General features: G+C 46.4%; 5 protein-coding genes across 16 annotated transcripts; 1 reads left to right on the forward strand and 4 right to left on the reverse strand.

Moving 5' to 3' along the window:
• Nucleotides 1–135: 135 nt before the first annotated feature.
• Nucleotides 136–9,076, reverse strand: LOC6734671 (sodium-dependent transporter bedraggled). Of its 3 annotated transcripts, none has more exons than XM_016181858.3 (8): nucleotides 8,837–9,076; nucleotides 3,850–4,723; nucleotides 2,600–3,786; nucleotides 2,369–2,533; nucleotides 2,026–2,305; nucleotides 1,183–1,967; nucleotides 878–1,113; nucleotides 136–815 (listed from the first exon to the last, which is right to left on the reverse strand). In XM_016181858.3, exons 2-8 carry the CDS (start codon nucleotides 4,652–4,654, stop codon nucleotides 287–289), a joined length of 3,987 nt encoding a protein of 1,328 aa, XP_016027860.1. In that variant the 5' UTR covers nucleotides 4,655–4,723; nucleotides 8,837–9,076; the 3' UTR covers nucleotides 136–286. The 3 variants fall into 3 exon arrangements, with proteins under 3 accessions (XP_016027860.1, XP_016027861.1, XP_016027858.1); XM_016181859.3 differs by having other exon boundaries at nucleotides 2,369–2,536; XM_016181856.3 differs by lacking the exon at nucleotides 8,837–9,076 and adding an exon at nucleotides 6,580–6,715 and having other exon boundaries at nucleotides 2,369–2,536.
• A 186-nt stretch (nucleotides 9,077–9,262) lies between these two features.
• LOC6734672 (death-associated inhibitor of apoptosis 2) lies at nucleotides 9,263–11,809 on the reverse strand. Its single transcript, XM_002081643.4, has 3 exons — nucleotides 11,286–11,809; nucleotides 9,867–10,902; nucleotides 9,263–9,803 (listed from the first exon to the last, which is right to left on the reverse strand). Exons 1-3 carry the CDS (start codon nucleotides 11,655–11,657, stop codon nucleotides 9,715–9,717), a joined length of 1,497 nt encoding a protein of 498 aa, XP_002081679.1. The 5' UTR covers nucleotides 11,658–11,809; the 3' UTR covers nucleotides 9,263–9,714.
• A 47-nt stretch (nucleotides 11,810–11,856) lies between these two features.
• On the forward strand, nucleotides 11,857–13,027 carry LOC6734673 (thioredoxin domain-containing protein 15). Its single transcript, XM_002081644.4, has 2 exons — nucleotides 11,857–12,011; nucleotides 12,069–13,027. Exons 1-2 carry the CDS (start codon nucleotides 11,984–11,986, stop codon nucleotides 12,926–12,928), a joined length of 888 nt encoding a protein of 295 aa, XP_002081680.1. The 5' UTR covers nucleotides 11,857–11,983; the 3' UTR covers nucleotides 12,929–13,027.
• On the reverse strand, nucleotides 12,978–17,131 carry LOC6734674 (myeloid leukemia factor). 10 transcript variants are annotated; one of them, XR_001600050.3, is made up of 6 exons: nucleotides 16,992–17,131; nucleotides 16,114–16,334; nucleotides 15,527–16,055; nucleotides 14,769–14,963; nucleotides 14,101–14,411; nucleotides 13,497–13,661 (listed from the first exon to the last, which is right to left on the reverse strand). XR_001600050.3 is itself a non-coding variant. In XM_016181851.3 (5 exons), exons 1-5 carry the CDS (start codon nucleotides 17,045–17,047, stop codon nucleotides 13,541–13,543), a joined length of 1,122 nt encoding a protein of 373 aa, XP_016027865.1. In that variant the 5' UTR covers nucleotides 17,048–17,131; the 3' UTR covers nucleotides 12,978–13,540. The 10 variants fall into 10 exon arrangements, 6 of the variants coding, with proteins under 6 accessions (XP_016027865.1, XP_016027868.1, XP_016027864.1 ...); XR_005543661.2 differs by having other exon boundaries at nucleotides 13,497–13,664; XM_016181851.3 differs by lacking the exon at nucleotides 14,101–14,411 and having other exon boundaries at nucleotides 12,978–13,661.
• LOC6734676 (trypsin) lies at nucleotides 16,992–18,577 on the reverse strand. Its single transcript, XM_044922428.1, has 2 exons — nucleotides 17,310–18,577; nucleotides 16,992–17,190 (listed from the first exon to the last, which is right to left on the reverse strand). Exon 1 carries the CDS (start codon nucleotides 18,550–18,552, stop codon nucleotides 17,770–17,772), a length of 783 nt encoding a protein of 260 aa, XP_044778363.1. The 5' UTR covers nucleotides 18,553–18,577; the 3' UTR covers nucleotides 16,992–17,190; nucleotides 17,310–17,769.
• Nucleotides 18,578–19,358: the final 781 nt, after the last annotated feature.

Raw genomic sequence — 19,358 nt, forward strand, 5'->3', positions numbered from 1 at the left:
CATTGTTGGGATAATTTTAAGGGCAACTGCGCAGACAGGCGCGATCCGTAAGCCTAAAATATGTGAAATGGAATGCAATGGGGTGGGTTGGATCGAACTGGGAATACCGGTTGTAGGGATCAAAAGAGCTCACACTTGGGAGTACCAACTAGTTGTTTTCGTTATTATTCGCATAACTACAAGGTAATATTCGTATTTAGATAACTAGCGCTAATCAAGTCTAAGAAAGCAAGCGGATATGTGGATCGCATAAGAGTTACGCTATGTACGGTACGATATTAGTCAGTTAAATCACAGATGTATTATTTCGCGCGCACTCCTCCGCCTGTCCAGCCTCCAGTTCGAGCTCCAGCTCCACGCCGGGCGTCCTGTCCGGTGGCTCGGCATTCAGCACGAGATTCTCTATGGATCGGAATGAGGCGTCCTCCAAGTGCGTGGACATGGCGGCGGTTGGGGGGCGAGGCAGGGTGCTGGCAGTGACCAAATTTCCGCCTCCCTGCGACTGGCGATGTCGCACCGAGGAGCGTAGTATGGTCACCACATCCTCCGCCGTATAGGGCCGCCTCTCCAGTGTCGAAGCCCCCGAACGATGCAGCTTCCTGCCCAGCGATTGCGAGCGTTGGGCGTAGCCAACGGGTCGCTGGTCGATCTCTATGGACTCGGGACTGCTGCTGGAAGCTGGCGAAGGATCCGCGTTGAAACTACTGCCAGCCGGATTGGTCAGTATGGTTAGGTAATCAGGCGGCGCCGCTGGCGAAGCGGACTCCGCATCGAGGGAGAGCACGGGTCGCGTTCGACTTGAGTCTCCCAGAACCCTGAGTGGATAAATTGGTCATCAATAACTTTTTGTTTGTATTAAGGGATGGTTTTTATGTACCTTCTCACGCTGCGGCGAATGCTCTGGCGCAGAAGCTTGGCAAGGCGGGCTCCAGTGGCCGTTGTGTAGGACGGAGGTGGTGTGTACTTTGGCGGAGCATCGTTCTGTGCATCGTGTTGGCCGCCCTCCGCGGTCTGGCCCAATGCATTGCGACGACTTTGGGACGCCGTTTGTCGAGCGGATGGACGACGTGGTTCCTCTCCCTCCTCGGGCGGTCGGTACAGCAGTTGAATGCGCTAAGAGACAAATGGAAATAATATTATTGAAAGTGCCAAACAATAAGGCAAATAATATTATAGACTCACCTCCAAGATATCGGGAGGTCCGTGCGCCAGATACCGGTAGATTTGAATAATAGCAGTCACGGGAATGACTAACAGCACTCCAATTTGGATAAGACTGCCCATCTTCCTGGACCAATACGTAAAGTATGACTTTCCACGCCAATAGTAAAATTGATTCGACAACGAAGCCTTATAGTCCACGACTGACAACGTGATCAGGCCAATGGGCAGCAAAACGTTCCAGGACAATGCCAGGAATGCCGACATGGACCCACAAAGCCTTAGGTCATTCACCAGGTCATCTCCGTTGTACGGACGCCCCCGTATTAGAAACACGCCGAAAATCTGAGCGGTCCAGATGATCGGAATGAACCAGGAGCCGCCCAGTAGAAAATCTACATAGTACAGGATCGAAATGCCCATCTCTGTGGCGAATGGAATGCTGAGGAGCAGACCAGTCACGCAGCTCAACAAAACCGAGCTCGTGGAATTACCTAAGGCACTTGAGATGGGTTTCCACATCACACACAGCTGCGCTAGACCAAATCCGGCGAACGTTGTAAAGGCCACTGCAGCCCACACCCACGATATGCTATCACTGGCCAGAGAGAGCACGGCCGGAAAGATTTCCGAGATGAAGCGCAGTGCCTGGAATCCGCTCTCCACGTGAATCATGGTGCGATTCCTCCTGTAAGTCTCGCCAATGAACGAGGAGTAGTGCGGAATCAGCGAGCGCGGATAGGAAAGCAGATAAGGATTGGTGTTTGATTGCAGCGAGTAAATGGACGTGTAGCAATCGGGATTCTCTGCAAAGCATAAAAGAATTAGTTTAAAACTAAAAAAGAGACATGGTTTAAAACTCACCAAACGATCCGGGCACATAAGCGTATCCATGCTGCCACAGAATCTGTGCACAACACAGCGCTAGCAGTGCCATTAAACCCAATCCGATGAGGGTAAACAATACCAGGAGAATCGCATCCCTCCTCAAAGCGGCCTTGTTGGCATTGGTGTGACTTCTGCTCGTAATGGCGATTACGGAGGCGCCTAGGAGACCCCAAGTAAGGAACGTTTCCTGCGTGGCTGCCGTCCAGCTATTTGAGTTCACCAGAAAGTCGTCGAAATCGCTGGCAGCAAAGATGTTCTACAAAAATTCCAGAATATATATGGTTTTTAACGAGTTTTTTGTTGTTACCAACAAACTCACCTGTATCTTGCTGGGATCCACGACATAGACAAACTTAGCCGTCACTACCGCCAGAGCTACCAACGGCAGAGTGTAGATAATGTAAGCCAACTTCCCCAAGGACTTGAGACCCTTACAGAGGATGAGGAACACGGCCGCCCAGATGAGGGCCAGATAGAAGGCCAGCTGCTGAAGGAATTGGATGTGAGTCAGTTAGATGAGAAGCGGGATAGTGGGGAGGGCGAAACTTACCCGATCATTAACGTGGAATCGTATTCCGCTGGCATCAGGATGATTGGCCAGATGCAGTCGCTGCAACACCACCACGTTGAAGTACTCGGCCACTGTTTGCGTGAGATTCCCCGTGGCATTCGATGCATCATAGCGATAGGGGAATGCCATCTCTTGCCAGCGATATCCACTGCGTGCTGCGGTCGGGAATACGTCCCTAAGGTAGACTAAAATCCAGGCCAGCGATACCGTTGAGTACAAGGCCAGGAAGCACTGCTCCATCACCAGAGCTATGCCCACTCCGGCGCATATCGGACTGATCTTCCACATGGAAACGGGACCTGCACGAATTTTGGCACCCAAGCACATTTGCAGCCAAAGAAGTGGGATTCCAAAGATTACCGAGAGCAGAAGAAACTGTAGCAGAAAGTTGCCACCAAAGTTAATGGTGAGCACGGCAAATCGGCACATATTAAAAACTCCCAAAGTGCATCCGATCAGTGCAAGAGTACGACTCCCGGCATGGGGCCATTGACTGTTGAAACCGCACTTCTCGCGCAGCAGCAATTGCAGTTGGTGCAGCGGCTCTAGGGGCGTCGTACTGCTGGCACTGCACATGGTCGTGGTTTGCACGGGATCCGGTTCCTGATCGTGTTCAGCAGAGCTGCTTCCGCTGCTGCTGCTGTCCGAGGGCAGGGAAACTGGGCTGGGCATTCGTGACGAGCGCGCCGAGCTGAGTTCCGAGCATGTGGACATAATTGGGTGCGTGGGCGTTTCCTGCAGCTGTGGTTCCCTCATCTGCACGCGCGTCGGAGCGCTCTGTGGCCGACTCTGGGCTAGAATCAAGGAGCGAACTGGGGTAGGAGGTCCCTCCAAGCGGCGACCATACTGCCGGGGTCGCGGCTCTTCGCTCGATGCCCGTGCGTTCGTTTGCAGGAGGTTGTCGAAGATGTGCGCCTCTGTGAGCATCTGAGAGCCACCCGATGGCGCGGCCGAAGCTTGGCAATCGCCTTGGGAGAAACAGCGACGCATTTCCGCATCGCGTCTCGGAGGCAACTCCACCAATAAGGTCGGTATATCGTCTTCCTCTCTTTCCGCCGCAACTGTAGCTTTGGTGTCTTCCTGCTCGAGGGCTCGACGCATGGACTGTCGCCTCCAAACGTCCATCGCGGGCTCCGTGGAAGTCTCCAATGATCCGGAAGAGGAAGCTAGAAATAAGAAAAGTTTAGTATATTGTTTTATATAATTTAATCAGCTAAGGGATTACCAACCTATTTGGCTTGTGGGCCTTAATGAACAGCTGAACGTCTTCCTAATTTGATGTTCTCTTTGGAAATCACCTTGTGCCGTCTCCTGATCCTCGCTCTTTTTCTTATTTGACTTCTTTTTCCTACTTAAAGGCAGAGTTCTAGTTCTCGGCTCTCGTTTTAAGCTGGTGTGGCCGTCTATGATGATGAGTGAATCTTCGCGATTTAAGGCATTATCCATCTCCTCCAGATAGTTGTCCAGATCCATTAGATAATCCTCTACCTTGTCATCGTCACTGCCGGAATTCACAGATCCGCTCGAGCAGGTGCCATTCAGCTGCGAGACATCGTGGACATCCAGAATGGCATCCAGTTCGCTGAGCACACATAAGGCTTCATCCGTTTCAGCAGCTTGTTTGATTGGCGTGCTCAATGGTGCCTGCTGCATCTCCTGGCTGCCACAAAAGGCACTTCGTTCGTCGCCCAGCTCATCTCCCAGCCTGAAGCTGATTGGCTGCAGCTGGAGGGGTTGTTTTGTTTGCTGGTGGAAGGCTTGGGGCGTCTGCTGAATCTCGATGAGATCCTCGTCGCTCAACTCGTCGTCGTAGTAGGCACAGGCCTGCCGTATCGATTCGCTGGACAGGCTGTTCGAGAGTCCAAACTGCTCCTGCTCCAACTGATGCTGTTTGCTGCGAGCTCTTTTGCCAGTTCCCGATCCCAGTGCTGGTCCGGAGCATGCTGCTCCCGTTCCTGAAGGCGGCAGACTGGAGTAGGCATTTGAATTGCGCTTAAAGTCCCGGCCTGCTGCTTGCTGCTCCTTGCTGCTCATCTTGGTGCATTGCCGGATGTCGCAGCTGATTTGTCCTGCCGGCAGTGTTGAAAAGCTTCAAAGTCGTTCCTGCAATGGATATGAATGGTGTTGATTAAGACCAAAAATTTGCAATGGGTACACATAAAGAAAACTTAAGTAAAGAATAAAGATCCAAAAATCTGGAGAAAAAAGTAGAAAAGTAGTCAGTTGGTTTAAAGTGGCAATTAACTCATTGTCTCTTTGCTTAGCTAGTTTGCTTACTAAGTTTAATCTTACAAAAAAGCTGTGAATTTAATTGCATTAAGAACTAAATAGGAAACTATGAAGGTAAAATCAGCAATTTAACCGACCGGTTAATTGCCAAACATTTTTCAGGTAAAAGTTTGAAAAGTGCGAAAAGGTTAACAGAATTGAATTTTAACTAGAATATATTAATATATTAATCTGATTAAGCCTTATACAAAAAGTTATGTCATTAAGATTAGCTCATGAAATCTTTCAAGTCATATGAATTTAAATTCGTTTAAAATAAAACGAAATATTCTGGTAAATTATAAAAGGCATAAGGAATATTTTAACAGTGAAAGTTGCCCAATTGCCAACAAGGAACCACTTAAAAACTGTGTCACATTGAGAAATTTCCTTAAATGGTGACTAATTTGAGAATGACTAATCTGCATTTAATTAACCGATTGATTGAACGGATTTCTCAATTTAGTTAAATAACTAACAAAAGTAAGCAGCTACTAAAACGACCAAACTAGCTAGTACTAATTCAAACGAGTTATTTTGTTGAAAGTATACAAGTTAATAACCGAATCGGAAAACGATAATTAGCGAACAAGAATCTCAATAAAATTGTGCTAAATAAAGCGATGATTCTCAAATGAAATTCAAATTCAGAAAAATTCAAATTGTCTTTATGAGTAATCCAACCTTCTCGCGGACTTCAAAGGTTTATAGCGTTTAAATTATACCACGAAATTGATAAGACTTGCTCCAATTAAAGTACAGATTGCGTCAAATCAAATACGTTGTTTATTTTTTCGGGAAATCCGAGTTTCGTTCAGCGATGATAACAATGCCCTCCTTCGGATGAAACCCGAGCCCGGGAAAAACGTTTGTTAAAGCCACAATCAAATCAGAACCAACGATTGGGACAGGTCAGTGGAAAGATCACTTTTCATTCTGCGTTAAAATGCAATCAAATGCAAACAAGCGCGTGCTCTGGCGTTTTTACGATTGTTTGCACGTGAGTGAATCGCGTCTATAAAAAATAAAAAAAAAATCTACGCCAGCTGCTGTCAAATGGTCGAGAAAAAATATGGAAAAAATGTTGAATAGTAGAAAAAAAAGCGAATAAATAAAACAGTAGGAAAGAGCAGAGCTCATGTTCATTCAACTGATCAGGTGAATGTACTTCCGTTAATAATTTTTTAAGGCACGATATAAACAATCAATTCGGAAAGGGAGTGCTGGAGTCTAGGCCTTAAAGGGGGGAGATCGTTGGCACGTTACCTCGATTCACGTCAAAATGGTTTTATATTCGCTGTTTTTTTTGTTTACCTGTATGAATACCCTTGAATTATGGAGTTTATTTAGTATTTAAGAAGACATTTCCGACTTGTCGGCGGTATCAGCCAGTGATTCGATATAAACGTAGTCCTGTGGCCAGGATAGCAAATAAAAAGTGGCAAACGGTGGTGGTTTTTTTTTATTGCATGTGGAACTGTTGTGTTTATTCAAAAGCAGCACATAGTTGCCATAGAAACCGGCAAACTTAACTTGCATAAGTTCATGCAGTTTGTTAACTGTATAACGGTTATACATCTAAGCAAACTTTTGTGATTTTAAGATGAAGTGCAAGTGCATTGTGGACTATGTACATTTATGATCAAATTATTGGATACTAGAGCATCTGAGCTTCGACTTGGCCAACTTGCCTTATCAGTTGCTGGTCTGCGATCTCATGGAATCACAGAGTCTGTTGAGTCTGGTTTAGCTTTGATTTTATTTTGCATACGCTTATAGCCGTGACCTTCGTAGCCGCCATAAAATCTCCGAAACTCACACACGCGCACGCGCACAACCAGTCTTGCACTTCTTTTCGGTAATACCTTTTGGTAATATATGCGAATGCGATATGGGCAGATGGTGCGGTGTGGCGTGGTGTGGTGGTAATAGAATGGGCAGCATCCACACATTAATTGGTGGCCCAGAGGTCAAATTATTTAGCGAAGCAGCGCCATTGATCGCAAATTCACATATGTACACAAACCGATACATCTACATACATACAAACGTACGTACGTATATAGCAGGCAACCACGTACCGTTAAATTTCGCTGGCGCTCTCGTTTTCTGGCATTTCTCGCATTTTCGCACCGCACACAGAAATGTAAACAAAACAATTAGAGCTGCCGCCGCAGCAGCAGCAGCAAGTGCAACTCACAATCGATCGGCAACTCTGGCGAAGGTCACCTCGCCAAATGTTGCGGCTAAAATGGCAACTCCCAGGTGTGGTGCACTAATCACCAAACATCGCTGCCCGCTGGCCAACTTGTTTTCCTTTTCTATTCGTGGAGAGACTCGGAGTGTGCAATTACAATGAAATTGACATTCACCAGGCAAATAAAACTAGTTAATGCTGCCACACGCACATACACGTATGCATATGCACACACACACACACGAGAGCGCAAACTGGGGAGCTGGCTTCATTGTGCGTGAGCAGCATGGCTGCATGTGTGTGTATGTTAGTGAGCGACTAGGGTTGCAACTTATGCTGATCGCGAGATGCGAGGCTTCCAACGGTTCGATCTGCGATGCGTGCAGGTGCCGCAGCCCTGGCACAGTGAAAACCGGCTAACAGTAACTGGCATTAGTAAAAACTACATAAAAACACAGGGATTACTCTCTTTAATCAAGTAGCTCAAAACATAATTCGGACCACTTTGTGATTTAATGATGTACAAAATGTATTAGACATATGAGTAAAGCTAAAAGGTCACTTAAAACCTTATTCACTTGTAATGAGCCTAAATGGGTTTAATGAACTTTACAAGTGATTAATGAAAAGCTACAAGCAAAGTTTTGACAGTAACTTCTGTGGGTCAAACACAGACTCGCTTAGCGCCAGTTCACTGTACTTCAGCTATCTACCACCATGCCAGCTACTCTTGTAAAACATCAAACGTTGAGATCGGCACGTTTTTATGCAATTTCTTCGTAGACAGATAAGTGCAGCAAGTACGGGTGCGGCATTCGCATTCGATCCCCCTTTTGGGACTTGCATATGAGTAATGCAGTCACTAAAGTGCCCACCGCGTGCAACTGCGCCTTCAATTGAGTTCAATATTTAAGGGAAGCACTGGGTCAATTGCTAAACAAACGTTGTGTACAGATACATATATGGATATAGAAATTCTGAACACATTCGCAGTCCAGATAGCGGGAATTCGTTATTTGTTTATTTTTGCATTCTCCTCTGGCAGGCGGAAGAAAGAGAAAGAGAACGGTAAAAAGCCCGCCCTGCTTTTGTTTTTCTTTTTTTTTTATGCGCTGTTGAAATTGTATGTATTTGCAAAACATTGCCAACACACACTCACACGCATACATACAGGTAATCCAGAGTTTTAAATGAATAATCGTTCCGAATAAAAAAATAAACGCTGATTGGGCTTTTGCGGTTCGCTGGGGAATACCTTAATGGGTGGATTGGTCATTTTCTTTAAAAGGGAATGGTAAGGGGTGGGGGGGACAGCCCACAGCTGTTTCCAGCGACTGACCCGAATGGAAAATGTGAGAAATGGTATCAAAGCAAGCGCGTATGCGCAGCACGCTCGACAACCGAAATTACGGTGTGTACTTGTGAGATTGAGATTTTCAGATACGTGTCGCGCTCTCTCTCCCCTCCCTCCCTCTCACAATCTAGCTAAGCAACGCTCGCTGAACGTGTGTGTGCGTGCGTCGCTTTGTTTCTCACCGTACGAAAAAGTGTTTTTCGAAGAAGATTCCAAAATGGAAAGGTAGCGGACTGGAAGGGTTTTCTGGTGTAGCGGGGGGAAATGGCCACTGCTTGCCACACCACACTATAAAGTGCATAAAGCACCCACACTCCGTAAAATGCAGCAGCAGCACCACACACACACACACACACACTTGAACTCTTCCTTCGAAATACTCGCAGAATATACTCACACGAGCGCGCGTTTGGTAATTTCGATTTCACACATAAAATTTCCCGTAGCTTCGGTTCGGTTCTTCTAAATTTTGTTCACTATCTTCTGCACTTCTTGGCGTTGGAGCTTGTGAGTTTTTCGCGACCAGAACTCATTGGAGCTCCCGTTCGAGCAGCGCACACGACTTCACGCGGAGAGCAGAAAACGATTGCTTGGATACCAATATTTTGGTACTTTTGAGTAGAGCCGTCAAAACATCGATGCTACTATCGATAGTATCGAACCGTGCATGGCGATGATATCGAGATAGTTGTGAGCAGTGGAAACAGACTGTCGCTAGCTAATAGGCTAATCTCTCGGGGCACATCACTTGAAAACCGTTGGGATTTAAAACTTAGCTAAATAAATAAATTATTTTAAAGAATCTTTGCAATTGAAACAAAAATTTTAACATTTAAATATACATTTATTGGAGAATGCATATAGTTGTGTGTAAACCATACTATCAGCGGCCTATAAACATGATCAACAAAAATACGTACATGTGTTAATAAGAGTACTATAACAAGAAATCCATGTGATCTGCGGTCGTGCCGGAGCATTGATACCCTTTTCAGTGGGAAATGGAGCTGCTATTTATATAAGGTCATTTCAGCGTGTGTAATGTATGGTCTAAAAGGGATGCGCTCGGACACAATGCGATAGTTAGTAACAACTTACAACCGTAGCTACGAATAGCTGAAGTTGGCCAAGTACTTAGTAGACGATTAGTAGCCGATTATATTAGCTAATCACCGGATAATTTGAACTTCGCTGTAGTAGTTTGTGTGGGTGCAATCAATCGATTTGCTTAACTGCTAACTAGCTGGTGAACTCTAAATGATGTCGATATGCTCTTCACGAAAGGAACGTGCGCACGAATCCCTTGATGTCTGCGCGGCACATGGGACAATTGGCTACACTGGGGGCGCACTGATTGCAGGTGGCTGTCGGGTTAACAGGAAGTTAGCAACAGCTCAAGGCATTCAAGGTATGGTTCAGGAACTTACCCAAGTGGCCACAGGGCAGGAACACTACGCCAACCTCCTCGTCCAAGCATACCTTGCATAAGCGTGCATCCTTCAGCTGGCGGTTTTCCTCCTCCAGCGACAGGTTTCCGTTCGGTGTGGCCACCGACATCTTTTGTATTTCGTCTGTGATTTTCGATACATTTGCCACTTCATCAGCTGCCTGTGGTTTGGCTGGGATGGAATCGGCCACCGGTATTGGTACAGATGCCGCCTTGCTGGTGGTGGCCTGACATGGTTCAATAAAAGGAGCACTTGGCTCCGGCGGCTCGCGCACCTCCAGTGCAGCTCCTGCGCCGGCATCGTCGAAGATGTCATGCAATAGTTCGTCCAACGTAGAGAAAGCGGAGCCGGAACTCAAGAGCTTGCGCTGGATGGCATTGCGCACAACTCCTCCATCGATACCCAAGGCTAGGGCCTCCTTGGCCGGCGCTTCATCCATCAGTACGTCTGCTTGGAGCGTTGGAGCCGGAGCAGTTGCTGGCGGAGATCTGGCGTTGGCAGCTGTTGTCGCGAGCACTTCGCTTACATAGGCTGGACCCTTGGCCAGCAAAACGAACTGACACTTTGGCGACCACTTGGCGTGTTCGAACCACGGCTCGTCCTCCTTCTGCCAGGAGCGCAATCCAATGTTGCAGTGGAAGCAGCGCACCTGGTCGCCTATTTTCTGATAATATAGGCCAGCCTGCGCCAAAGCCGAAGCGGGCTGAATATTGGAAATGGGCCAATCGTCGAAGGTTCTCAATCTGGCGTCCACGCAGGCGTACTTGGGACGCAGTGGCAGAGTGGTGGGCTGGATGCCCAGCTCATCCAGGTTCTTCCCGGTGGCAAACTCTATAAGGGGGCCCATTTGCACACGAGGACATTGGGGAAAGAAGCGCTTGTGCTCTTCAAAGGCGTTGTCGTTCTTCTCCCACTTGGCAATCACTCCGTTGCACCAAACGCACTTCACGTGATCCAGACGCTTCAGGTAGTAGAATCCTGCCTTCGCCAGAGCCTGCGGCGTGATGTTGGGATTCTACAAAGGAAGACGTTTTAGCTTAAAGTTGAACTAGCTCATTCAGTCATTAAAAACATTTGAAATTATACAATATACAATAACTTCATTTGAAGTTCAAAATGACATGTGTGTATCTTAATTTAAGCTTAATTTCGTAGGATTGATTTTCAATCAACATTCAGCTAAATTGAGGCAAGACAACAAGAAATTTCTTGTTTGTATACAAAAATATCAGTGATACTTTTGACCGGGATTTTCCTGGCGTCATTTACGCTACTTTTAACTACGCAAACATACTTACATATGTACTTATAGTGAGCTTGGAACTGAAACTATAGTGATTACAAAGTCCCGCTTTGGTGAATCACCAGAAGCGAGCGACACCAGCTCAGGGTACTCACCGGCCAGTCCTTGAAAGTTACCAAGCGATTGGCCTCCAACAAGAGATCGGGACAAGAGCAGGACTCCGGGCTGTCCACAACGCTGTTTCCCTCGTTGTCGCTCTCCTGGCTCCTGGGAACATTGCCGCAGTGATTGGGAGCCAGAACCATGGAGCAGATGGGCGAGGAGCGGCGATGGCGCTCCGCCACCTGATCGCCGTACTCCCAGCGGTCGATGCGCACGTGGCAGAAATGGCACTCGGCCTCCAGCCAGTTTCCCGTGGCAAAGAAACCATTGGCGACCAGATCCTCCGCGGAAACGGGGGCATTCAGGGGCCATTCCCCAAATGTCGCCAGGCGAACGCTCTCCAGCTCCATGCACAGCTCAGTCATCGTGGCGCGTTTGATTTGGATCCGAATGGATCCACCAATGATGTAATGCCACCAAGAGAATCACCAGCGAGCGCAGACGAAAAAGAAAATAAGGTAAGGTAAAAATATAAACTTATTGTAGCGATGTAAAAATAAGCATCGATGATTTTCGATACATCGTCAATGTTTCATCGATGAAATACCAACCTAATGGGCACTGCTTACAAAAACAAAGGCAAGCAGTTTACGTTGCTATTCGGTATATCCAATCCCAAGAAGTTTCCAGGTATTTAACGAGTGCCATATAACAGCCAACTATTTCAACAGCTGTCCAATCAACGGATAAAATGAACCAAAATCTCTTGTTTGTATTTTGTACGTTATTTATTTATATCGAGTTCTTCAAGCAGTAACATTGTACTACTTACACAGTGCTCTGCGCGGCGCAGGGCCAGGCGGAACTCTCCGGATTACTAAGTGCCCTCCAGTATTTCGGGCTCTTCTCAAATTTGACGGTGCATTCCCTGGGAGTTTCGCGGGGCCAGTGCCATTATAGCTTCGAAACCTTGCTGGAGGAGCGACACACATGTGCCCCGGATGACGAGCACATTATGCACCTGAACCAGCTGCCTCCGGTTCGAAAGCCACCTTTCATGATGAAGTGCCTGCAGCGGGATATGGAGAATGAGACAGCATCCGAGCCGGAACTGCTGATAATGCGCAGTGCCAAGGATATAGTGAATCTGCTTAAGCCCATAGGCAATGCCACCAAGCGCCACGAGCCGGGCAACTGTGTACTTGTCCATTTCTGCACCGCATCCAGCTTGGAGTGCGCTCGTGTGGCTTCGATGGTGAACGTGCTGCCCCATTTCTTTCCCACGCTACCCATCGCCTATGTGGATGCCTATGAGTTTGGTCGTTTCAATGCAGAATTCGGCATCGTTTCGCTGCCCACGCTGATGCTATTCCACCAGGGCAGGCCGCTAATCAAATTCGAACCCGGGTGGAAGGACTCAAGGCGCAGCTTTGCCAGTTTCATAATGAGTCACACCAATATGAAGACTGTGAATCCGCAGGCCATTGATCCGATCATCCTCACCCGCGCAGAGATGGAGCCGCTGTCTAATAAACCCATTGTGCAGACGGATTACTATTTGGGCCTGGCTTGGGCCTTTATTCTCGTCTGCCTTGCCAACTTCCTGCGTCAGACGGCGCTCTGGAAGCAGCTGGTGGAGATGGTGCAGCGCAATTGGCGGGAATCCGAGGAGACGCACATGGAGATGGTGGACTAGTCAGTTAATACGTTTAATTCTCTATAAGTCGCATAAGTAGAACACGGGATTTACTATTATAATGTAATTACCATTTAATTAAATTCACGTTAACATTTACTTAGGCCTTACGAATTACATGTATTTGGGGAATTGGTAATTGTTGTTTTCTATCGTTCGGAGCCTTCAAATCAATTGTGTTCATTTGCACGCTAACTGGCATCCATAATTTAAAGCTTAGTGGCTAACAAAATCTAAAAACTTGAGAATTAATCAAATAATTCAAACTTATGATTACGATTTCATATATAATTCCATTACTTTCATTGAATTTTTCGATTAGGTGTGAGAGAGTGTGTTGTAATGATTCCGGCGTTGAATAGTCACATTTTTTAAGTAAGTTTAAGCAAATTGTTCTGTATCCTGCGTGCACATCAATAGCATCTTGAAGTTGTACATTTTTTAGTGTGGCGTTGTGGTCGACTCACGCAGGATAAGACAGAACTGGTAAAGAAGTGTGTTAAAAATATTTGAATTGGTTTTTCTGCTATGGAACAGAGCCAAACGCTTGCTTCCTAGTGTTTTTGAGTGTGCGATGCGGAAGATGTTGGCATACAGATGATCACGCTTCTACTACTTCTTCTTGCCGCGCTTGCCCGCCTTGTAGGAGCTGGCCGCTTCGTCCTCCGTGTGATTATGTTTTACGGCACGTTGTTGGCGCCTCGGATTGGCGGCATAGGGATGTGGATGTATGCTGCTGGCGGAGCAGAAACAAATGTTCATTAATTAACAGAAACGATTCATTAGAATAGGCATAATACAAAACAAAAGGTACACATAATAATCATTCGTACATAGGCCAATTCGAACGCAAGTGAAAATTTATTAACAGGAGGAGAAGGTCAAAGGGAGCATTGATGGATGATGTGGGCAAGCGAGTGATGGATTCGTAGGATTCGCGCATTGTGTCGTTTAGTGGTGGCGCAGCAACAGCAGCAGCAACATAGTTCAAATTTTGATTATCGTCGATGGCCAATTGGGCGTCGCGTAGTGTGGTGGTAAATCGTCGAGTGTGGCTCTCGCAGATTGTGGTCTACATGCTATACGGATAGGCAGGCGATGCTCTTTCGGGCGGGTCAAAATGCGAGTATGCAGACAGAGAGTTAGATGTGTATGGGAAGGTGCGGCCTTACACGTAGCTTGCGGCCGTAGTCTTGAGCTGCCGGCACGGCACGTAGATGTGGTGTTGCTGCTGTTCGAAGTTCGAAGTACTTGTGGCGATGAAGCGGAGCTGAGCTGAGCGGAGCGGATCGTAGCGTTGGTGGCGCCTTCGGTTAGTAGAGTGCATGTAGTTACGTCGAAGACAGCCGAATGTCGAGTGTTTCTCGTTGTTGACTTGATTACTTATGATATTTAACTGGATTAGCATAGGTTTCATTTTATGTATTTGGTACTGTGTCCGCTCTACTTGCGGGGGTACCGCGAATTATAAATACGCCAATCTCTGCATGATTTGGAAAGTACAAAATGTTGATGGAGAAGAGAAGAGAGAGCGATATGTCGTTAATACACTTGGGTAAATGGTATATTACAAGATCAAGATCGTTGCTACCCATGAAGTCTATGTAGAGTTCGAAAAGAATAAGCAGTATTGGTTTCAATAAATCATGAACGTCGCTGTTACAAAAGCATTATCAACCATTTGTCGGACCACAAAACCCCGGCATCAAACTTCGGCTGTCCGAAGACGTTTTTCGGTTAGGACTATACAAGCAGATAGAAATGGGTTCGAAGCTAACATAGTCTATGTAACTAGGTTAATCCCGCATTGCCGGCTCCTGCCGATCCCAACTGAACAAACCTTGGAGAAGTGGACACCGTGGCCAGCGGCGAGGATGGGGGTGTCCTTAGTGGGCGGCGCGGCGTGGCCAGGCTATGCCCATGCCCATTTCGCAGGTACGAACGACGAGAGCTCACGTAGTTATTGTTGTTTCCGTTGCTTGTATCGTAGGTTGTTGGCGAGGATGTTGGTGCTGCTGCTGTTGCAATGTTGCCACTGCGTCGATGTCGTAGGTAGTTGTCGTAGTATGGAATCGAGTCGAAGAAAAGTTGGAAAAGATTACAACAATACTTTTGGGGGTCGGGACTATGCTAGTTGGCGATCCAGTTCATTCAACGCGAAGCATTTTTACGTCGTGAGTGGGTGAGATCATGGCGAACGAAAGGAGTCGTGGGCAAAACGAAAACTGAACAAACGAAAGATGTTGAGAGCTTAAGTTGCCGCCTACCTCTGTGCATTTTATGATTTCGATTCGATATTCGTTTCGTTTGAACGCAGTTGGGAATGTAATTAGCAGAAATTTATAGTATGCAATTCTGTTTCTGTTTTATCGGATAGTTAGTAAAATATACTGTATTGACTTTAGATTTAGTAATTATATCTGCAAGTAAATACAAACGTTTCAATTTAGCAACAGTTGTGTGTGAGGAGGTGTGGTTAGTTGGGGGAATCTTCGGATCGGGCGGGCTTCAGCAAATGCTAGTCGGCTAATCCTACACAATCACGCGCACGGAACAGGGACTCGGGTGTGCATGTGACGTTAATCCCTTCTCACTCACCTGTTCTGCGGTGCGGTTGGCGCAGTGGAATAATGGCGGCCCGCGGAGGAGCGAACCGGTTGCTGCTCCTGGATTACACAGTCATCATCATCGTCGTCGTCATCCACCGGCTCAATGGTCAACGTCGAGGTTTGTGCCGCTGGACGGGCGGGCATGATGGCCTGCATGCCACTACCATGATGTCTTGACTGCACAGCTCCGCGAGAAGCGCGCGATGTAAACTCCCTGTCAAACTGCTCGGCTTCTTCCTCCTCCAGATTAATGAACTCCTGGCGCTCCTCCAGTTGTCCTGAGCGCATGTCCTGCTCTTTCTCAATAATGTGTGCCCGCTCGCCAATGTGGTGACCAATGGCCATCTTCTTCACTCCAGTGCGCGAGTCCTGCACCGTCTTGCGGGTCTCACGAACGCCTCCCGGTCCCGTCTTGGTACTAGTGCTGGCCTGGTAAATCTGAGGACGCCCATCGGGACCCGATGACATGGTCATCACGGTGCTCTGGCAGAAGGATGCGCCTGAATTGGCACCAATATCTGAAATACAATTGTTTTGCATGGTGCTCTTAACGTCAAAAGACCATTGAATACTCACCAGCGTTCAACAGGCGATTAAAGTTTGGCATCATGGGCATACCAAAAAGTCCCATGGCTGGCATGGCCGGCATCTGCGGACGCTCCATGAGAGCGTTCTGCTGGAATCCCTGGTCAAAGGGCGAGACCTGCATGAAGGGATCGGGCATGAAGCTGTTCATCAGGCGATTCATCGAGCGCATCTGCATGTTCATCGCGTTCATAGTGTGGTTCATGTGGTTGCTGCAAACGAGAGATGAGTAACTTAGTAATACTTGACTGATGCGCGAGTTACGGGAGCTCTATTTGTGCACGGGTACTGACTGATTTGCTTTTACGTTTTCTTTTCATTTTAAACTAAGCCGAAATTAAGTTTCAAACAAATCCAAACCGAATGACTTGTGGCCAGATATTGAAGCACAGTGATAAAGGCAGCGTAGCCTACGTATATACATCAAATAGGGTCTGATAGCCTATACATGGGTCACTTTGCGGTTGGGCCTTATCTGAAGGCCCAGTGACAGGGCGAAACCTTTGAAATAACGTCTGCTAGTGCATTTTCACCAATTCCATTTTCCTGCGGTCGCTCGATTCAAATTATCGATTATTACGTCTTCACTTCACGCATGCTGCACACACACATACACACACGAACACTCCGATGGTTACTGTTAATTTTGGCACGCTATTTATTGCTAATTTTTGGGCACGTAAATATGTTTAATTGGCCTAATTGTGTGCCTATGGGCCAATTATTGATTTACACCTTGTTTTGCGATTATTTGGCTGTTTTTCCACGCCCCAAAAGGGCTTCATTAGCTGCACACGTATGGAAATAAATGGGGCTTCTGCGGGGCGAGCCGCATTTATTTAGTTTTTTTTGCGCCATTTGGTACTTACTTCATAAGGCCGAGATCGTCGTCGAAATCGCCCATCAACGCTCCGAATAAAGACATTTTTGTGGCTTGTGCTGGCTTTCTGTTGCTCGAATTTTCTTCTTTCCGTATGCAGAATTTTCACGAATATTTTCTTTGTCAGTGTGGCCGAATCTTACTGGCTTAAATACCAGCGACGTCTACCACCAAAGTACATACTAGATCTGAAAAATACCAGAAGCCGTTAATATTTAAAAACAGTATCTTCTTATTTATTTTAATTTTTTAATATTTAAACAAATGTAACTTGAATACGTTAAACTATCTGCAAACGGTAAATTACTAATATTCTGGATATTTAATTGGATCAAGTCAAATATATGTCACAAATAAATAATAATGATACTTCAAGCCACACTTACTTATATTTCAAAATCTTAATTTCTGCATTGAGTTATTCTAAAATGATGCAATCAAACGACTTCGTAAAGTATAAAATGTATGGTTAGTTGTACGTTTTCCCTGCCTCAAGATAAACTACCTTTACCTATGGCAATTAGATAATAATTTTATTTTTAAATAAATCATCTAGAATGGCTTATAGATTCCAATGTAATGGTCAGATAAAAAATGTTTTTGATTAGAAAAACCAGTTGAAATGAAGAGTTAAACGCCGTATATTAATTTGTAAATATTTTATAAACTATGTTTTCTAAATGCTCATTTGATATTTATTATTGTGGTAAAATAATAATTTGTTCGATTAATTTGTTCGCGTTGGGCTTGTGAAGCTATACACATTTTTAGAGATACGCCTCCGCCTGCTCCTCGATCCAATCGATATGGGAATTGACGCTGGTGTAGACACCCGGGAATCCTTCCCTGCCGCAGCCCACGCCCCAGGACACCACACCCACCAGGACTCCGTCCACGGCCAAGGGTCCACCGGAATCGCCGTTGCAGGTGTCCTTGCCGCCCTCCAGATAGCCGGCACAGAGCATCTCATCGGTCACCGTGTAGTCCTTGGTCAGATACTGGGCACCGCAGGTGCTCTTCTCGACGATCTGCAGCTCAACGGCGCGCAGCATGGCGGGCAGAGCTTCATCCTCTTCGGTCCGCTTGCCCCAACCACTTACAACGGCCTGGGCACCCGACGGCGGAGCCTCCAGGGCCACAGCAATGGGTTGCACCAGGGCGGAGTACTCCAATGGCTCGCGAGTGATGATCAAACCGATATCATTCACATACGTTTTCTTATTGTAGCCGGCATGGGGGATCAGCTTGCTGACCTTAACGCCCTGCTCCTCCAGATCGGCAATCGAGTTCTGACCAGCCACGATCCGGATGTACGAGGCATAGCGTCCCTTGATGCAGTGGGCGGCGGTGATGACGACCCGCGGTGCATAGATGCTACCACCGCAGATGTGGAGCAGCATGTAGGTCTCCAGGCGAACGGACACCTGGTACGGATAGTCAGCGATGTCCGCCTGATCGCCACCCACAATGTGGGTGCTTATGGAGGCGGAATCCGTGGGGATTACCACACCAAGTGCAGCCAAAAGACACAAACCCAAACGTAGCGACATGGTTAAACTTGAAATGTGGTTCGATTTGGGCCTCTTATATAGGGCTGGAGTAGCCAGCTTATCACTTATCACCAAAATGGCGAATCTAGCGATCATCCATGATTGGTATTTTGGATTTTCATAAACTTCTGCAATGATATCGTAAAGTTTATACGACTGGCAGCTCAATTCGTTTTATATCCATTATAAACTGGGCGGTGGTCTTCTAAAGACCCAAATGGCCAGAAAGCCAACTGGCCAGCTAAGGTGAACCAAAATGGGGATTATCAGCAAAGCGATCCGTTGAGTCATCGATCGACTCTATTTCATTTGCCACTGAACTTTACTCGTCCCGAATGACGAAGACGTCTAGTCGAAGACTGTAATCTCAATCTCCAAGTGCTCCATGGAATCGTGTCTTCAGATAAGTGGTGTCGGAAAAGCAGGCTGAGATTTATTTACCATATTAATCGGTGGTGCACGAGAACCCGCAGCAAAAGTACAAGAAATAGTAACCTAATCGGGCTGATTGGCATAATAATAATTACTAATAATATTCTTACTGATAATAACTCTTAATCAGTAACCAATACGCTATTGGATTTCTAAGATTTCCAAACCTATAACGATCTTAACTGACTAAACACATCTAGGAATACTGAATGATGAATGAATGAATAAGAAACCTTATTCGTTTGTGTTCAGTAAACAATTGAAGATTAGCAAAGGTTAAAATTTCGCGGAAATAAATCCCGAATATATTTTGTAGAATTTATGATGACGTTAAAGCACCAGTATGTAAATGTGCAAAATATGACGACTACACT

This window comes from Drosophila simulans, chromosome 2R (genome assembly GCF_016746395.2).
Source record: "Drosophila simulans strain w501 chromosome 2R, Prin_Dsim_3.1, whole genome shotgun sequence".
Taxonomy (NCBI): Eukaryota; Metazoa; Arthropoda; class Insecta; order Diptera; family Drosophilidae; genus Drosophila; species Drosophila simulans.

What these genes read in the sequence shown, in the direction of transcription:
- LOC6734671 (XM_016181859.3), bottom strand. Translation starts at nt 4,654, where the DNA reads ATGAGCAGCAAGGAGCAGCAAGCAGCAGGCCGGGACTTTAAGCGCAAT. An exon ending in AAGGCCCACAAGCCAAATAG is followed by an intron (nt 3,787 to 3,849) that starts GTTGGTAATCCC and finishes TCTTATTTCTAG; the next exon opens with CTTCCTCTTCCGGATCATTG. An exon ending in TGGATCCCAGCAAGATACAG is followed by an intron (nt 2,306 to 2,368) that starts GTGAGTTTGTTG and finishes GAATTTTTGTAG; the next exon opens with AACATCTTTGCTGCCAGCGA.
- LOC6734672 (XM_002081643.4), bottom strand. Translation starts at nt 11,657, where the DNA reads ATGACTGAGCTGTGCATGGAGCTGGAGAGCGTTCGCCTGGCGACATTT. An exon ending in TAACTTTCAAGGACTGGCCG is followed by an intron (nt 10,903 to 11,285) that starts GTGAGTACCCTG and finishes CTTCCTTTGTAG; the next exon opens with AATCCCAACATCACGCCGCA. An exon ending in CCTGCCCTGTGGCCACTTGG is followed by an intron (nt 9,804 to 9,866) that starts GTAAGTTCCTGA and finishes TTAACCCGACAG; the next exon opens with CCACCTGCAATCAGTGCGCC.
- LOC6734673 (XM_002081644.4), top strand. Translation starts at nt 11,984, where the DNA reads ATGAACCAAAATCTCTTGTTTGTATTTT. An exon ending in AAATCTCTTGTTTGTATTTT is followed by an intron (nt 12,012 to 12,068) that starts GTACGTTATTTA and finishes CTACTTACACAG; the next exon opens with TGCTCTGCGCGGCGCAGGGC.
- LOC6734674 (XM_016181854.3), bottom strand. Translation starts at nt 17,047, where the DNA reads ATGTCTTTATTCGGAGCGTTGATGGGCGATTTCGACGACGATCTCGGC. An exon ending in TAATCGCCTGTTGAACGCTG is followed by an intron (nt 16,056 to 16,113) that starts GTGAGTATTCAA and finishes ATTGTATTTCAG; the next exon opens with ATATTGGTGCCAATTCAGGC. An exon ending in ACGGTGTCCACTTCTCCAAG is followed by an intron (nt 13,665 to 14,768) that starts GTTTGTTCAGTT and finishes CTGCTCCGCCAG; the next exon opens with CAGCATACATCCACATCCCT.
- LOC6734676 (XM_044922428.1), bottom strand. Translation starts at nt 18,552, where the DNA reads ATGTCGCTACGTTTGGGTTTGTGTCTTTTGGCTGCACTTGGTGTGGTA.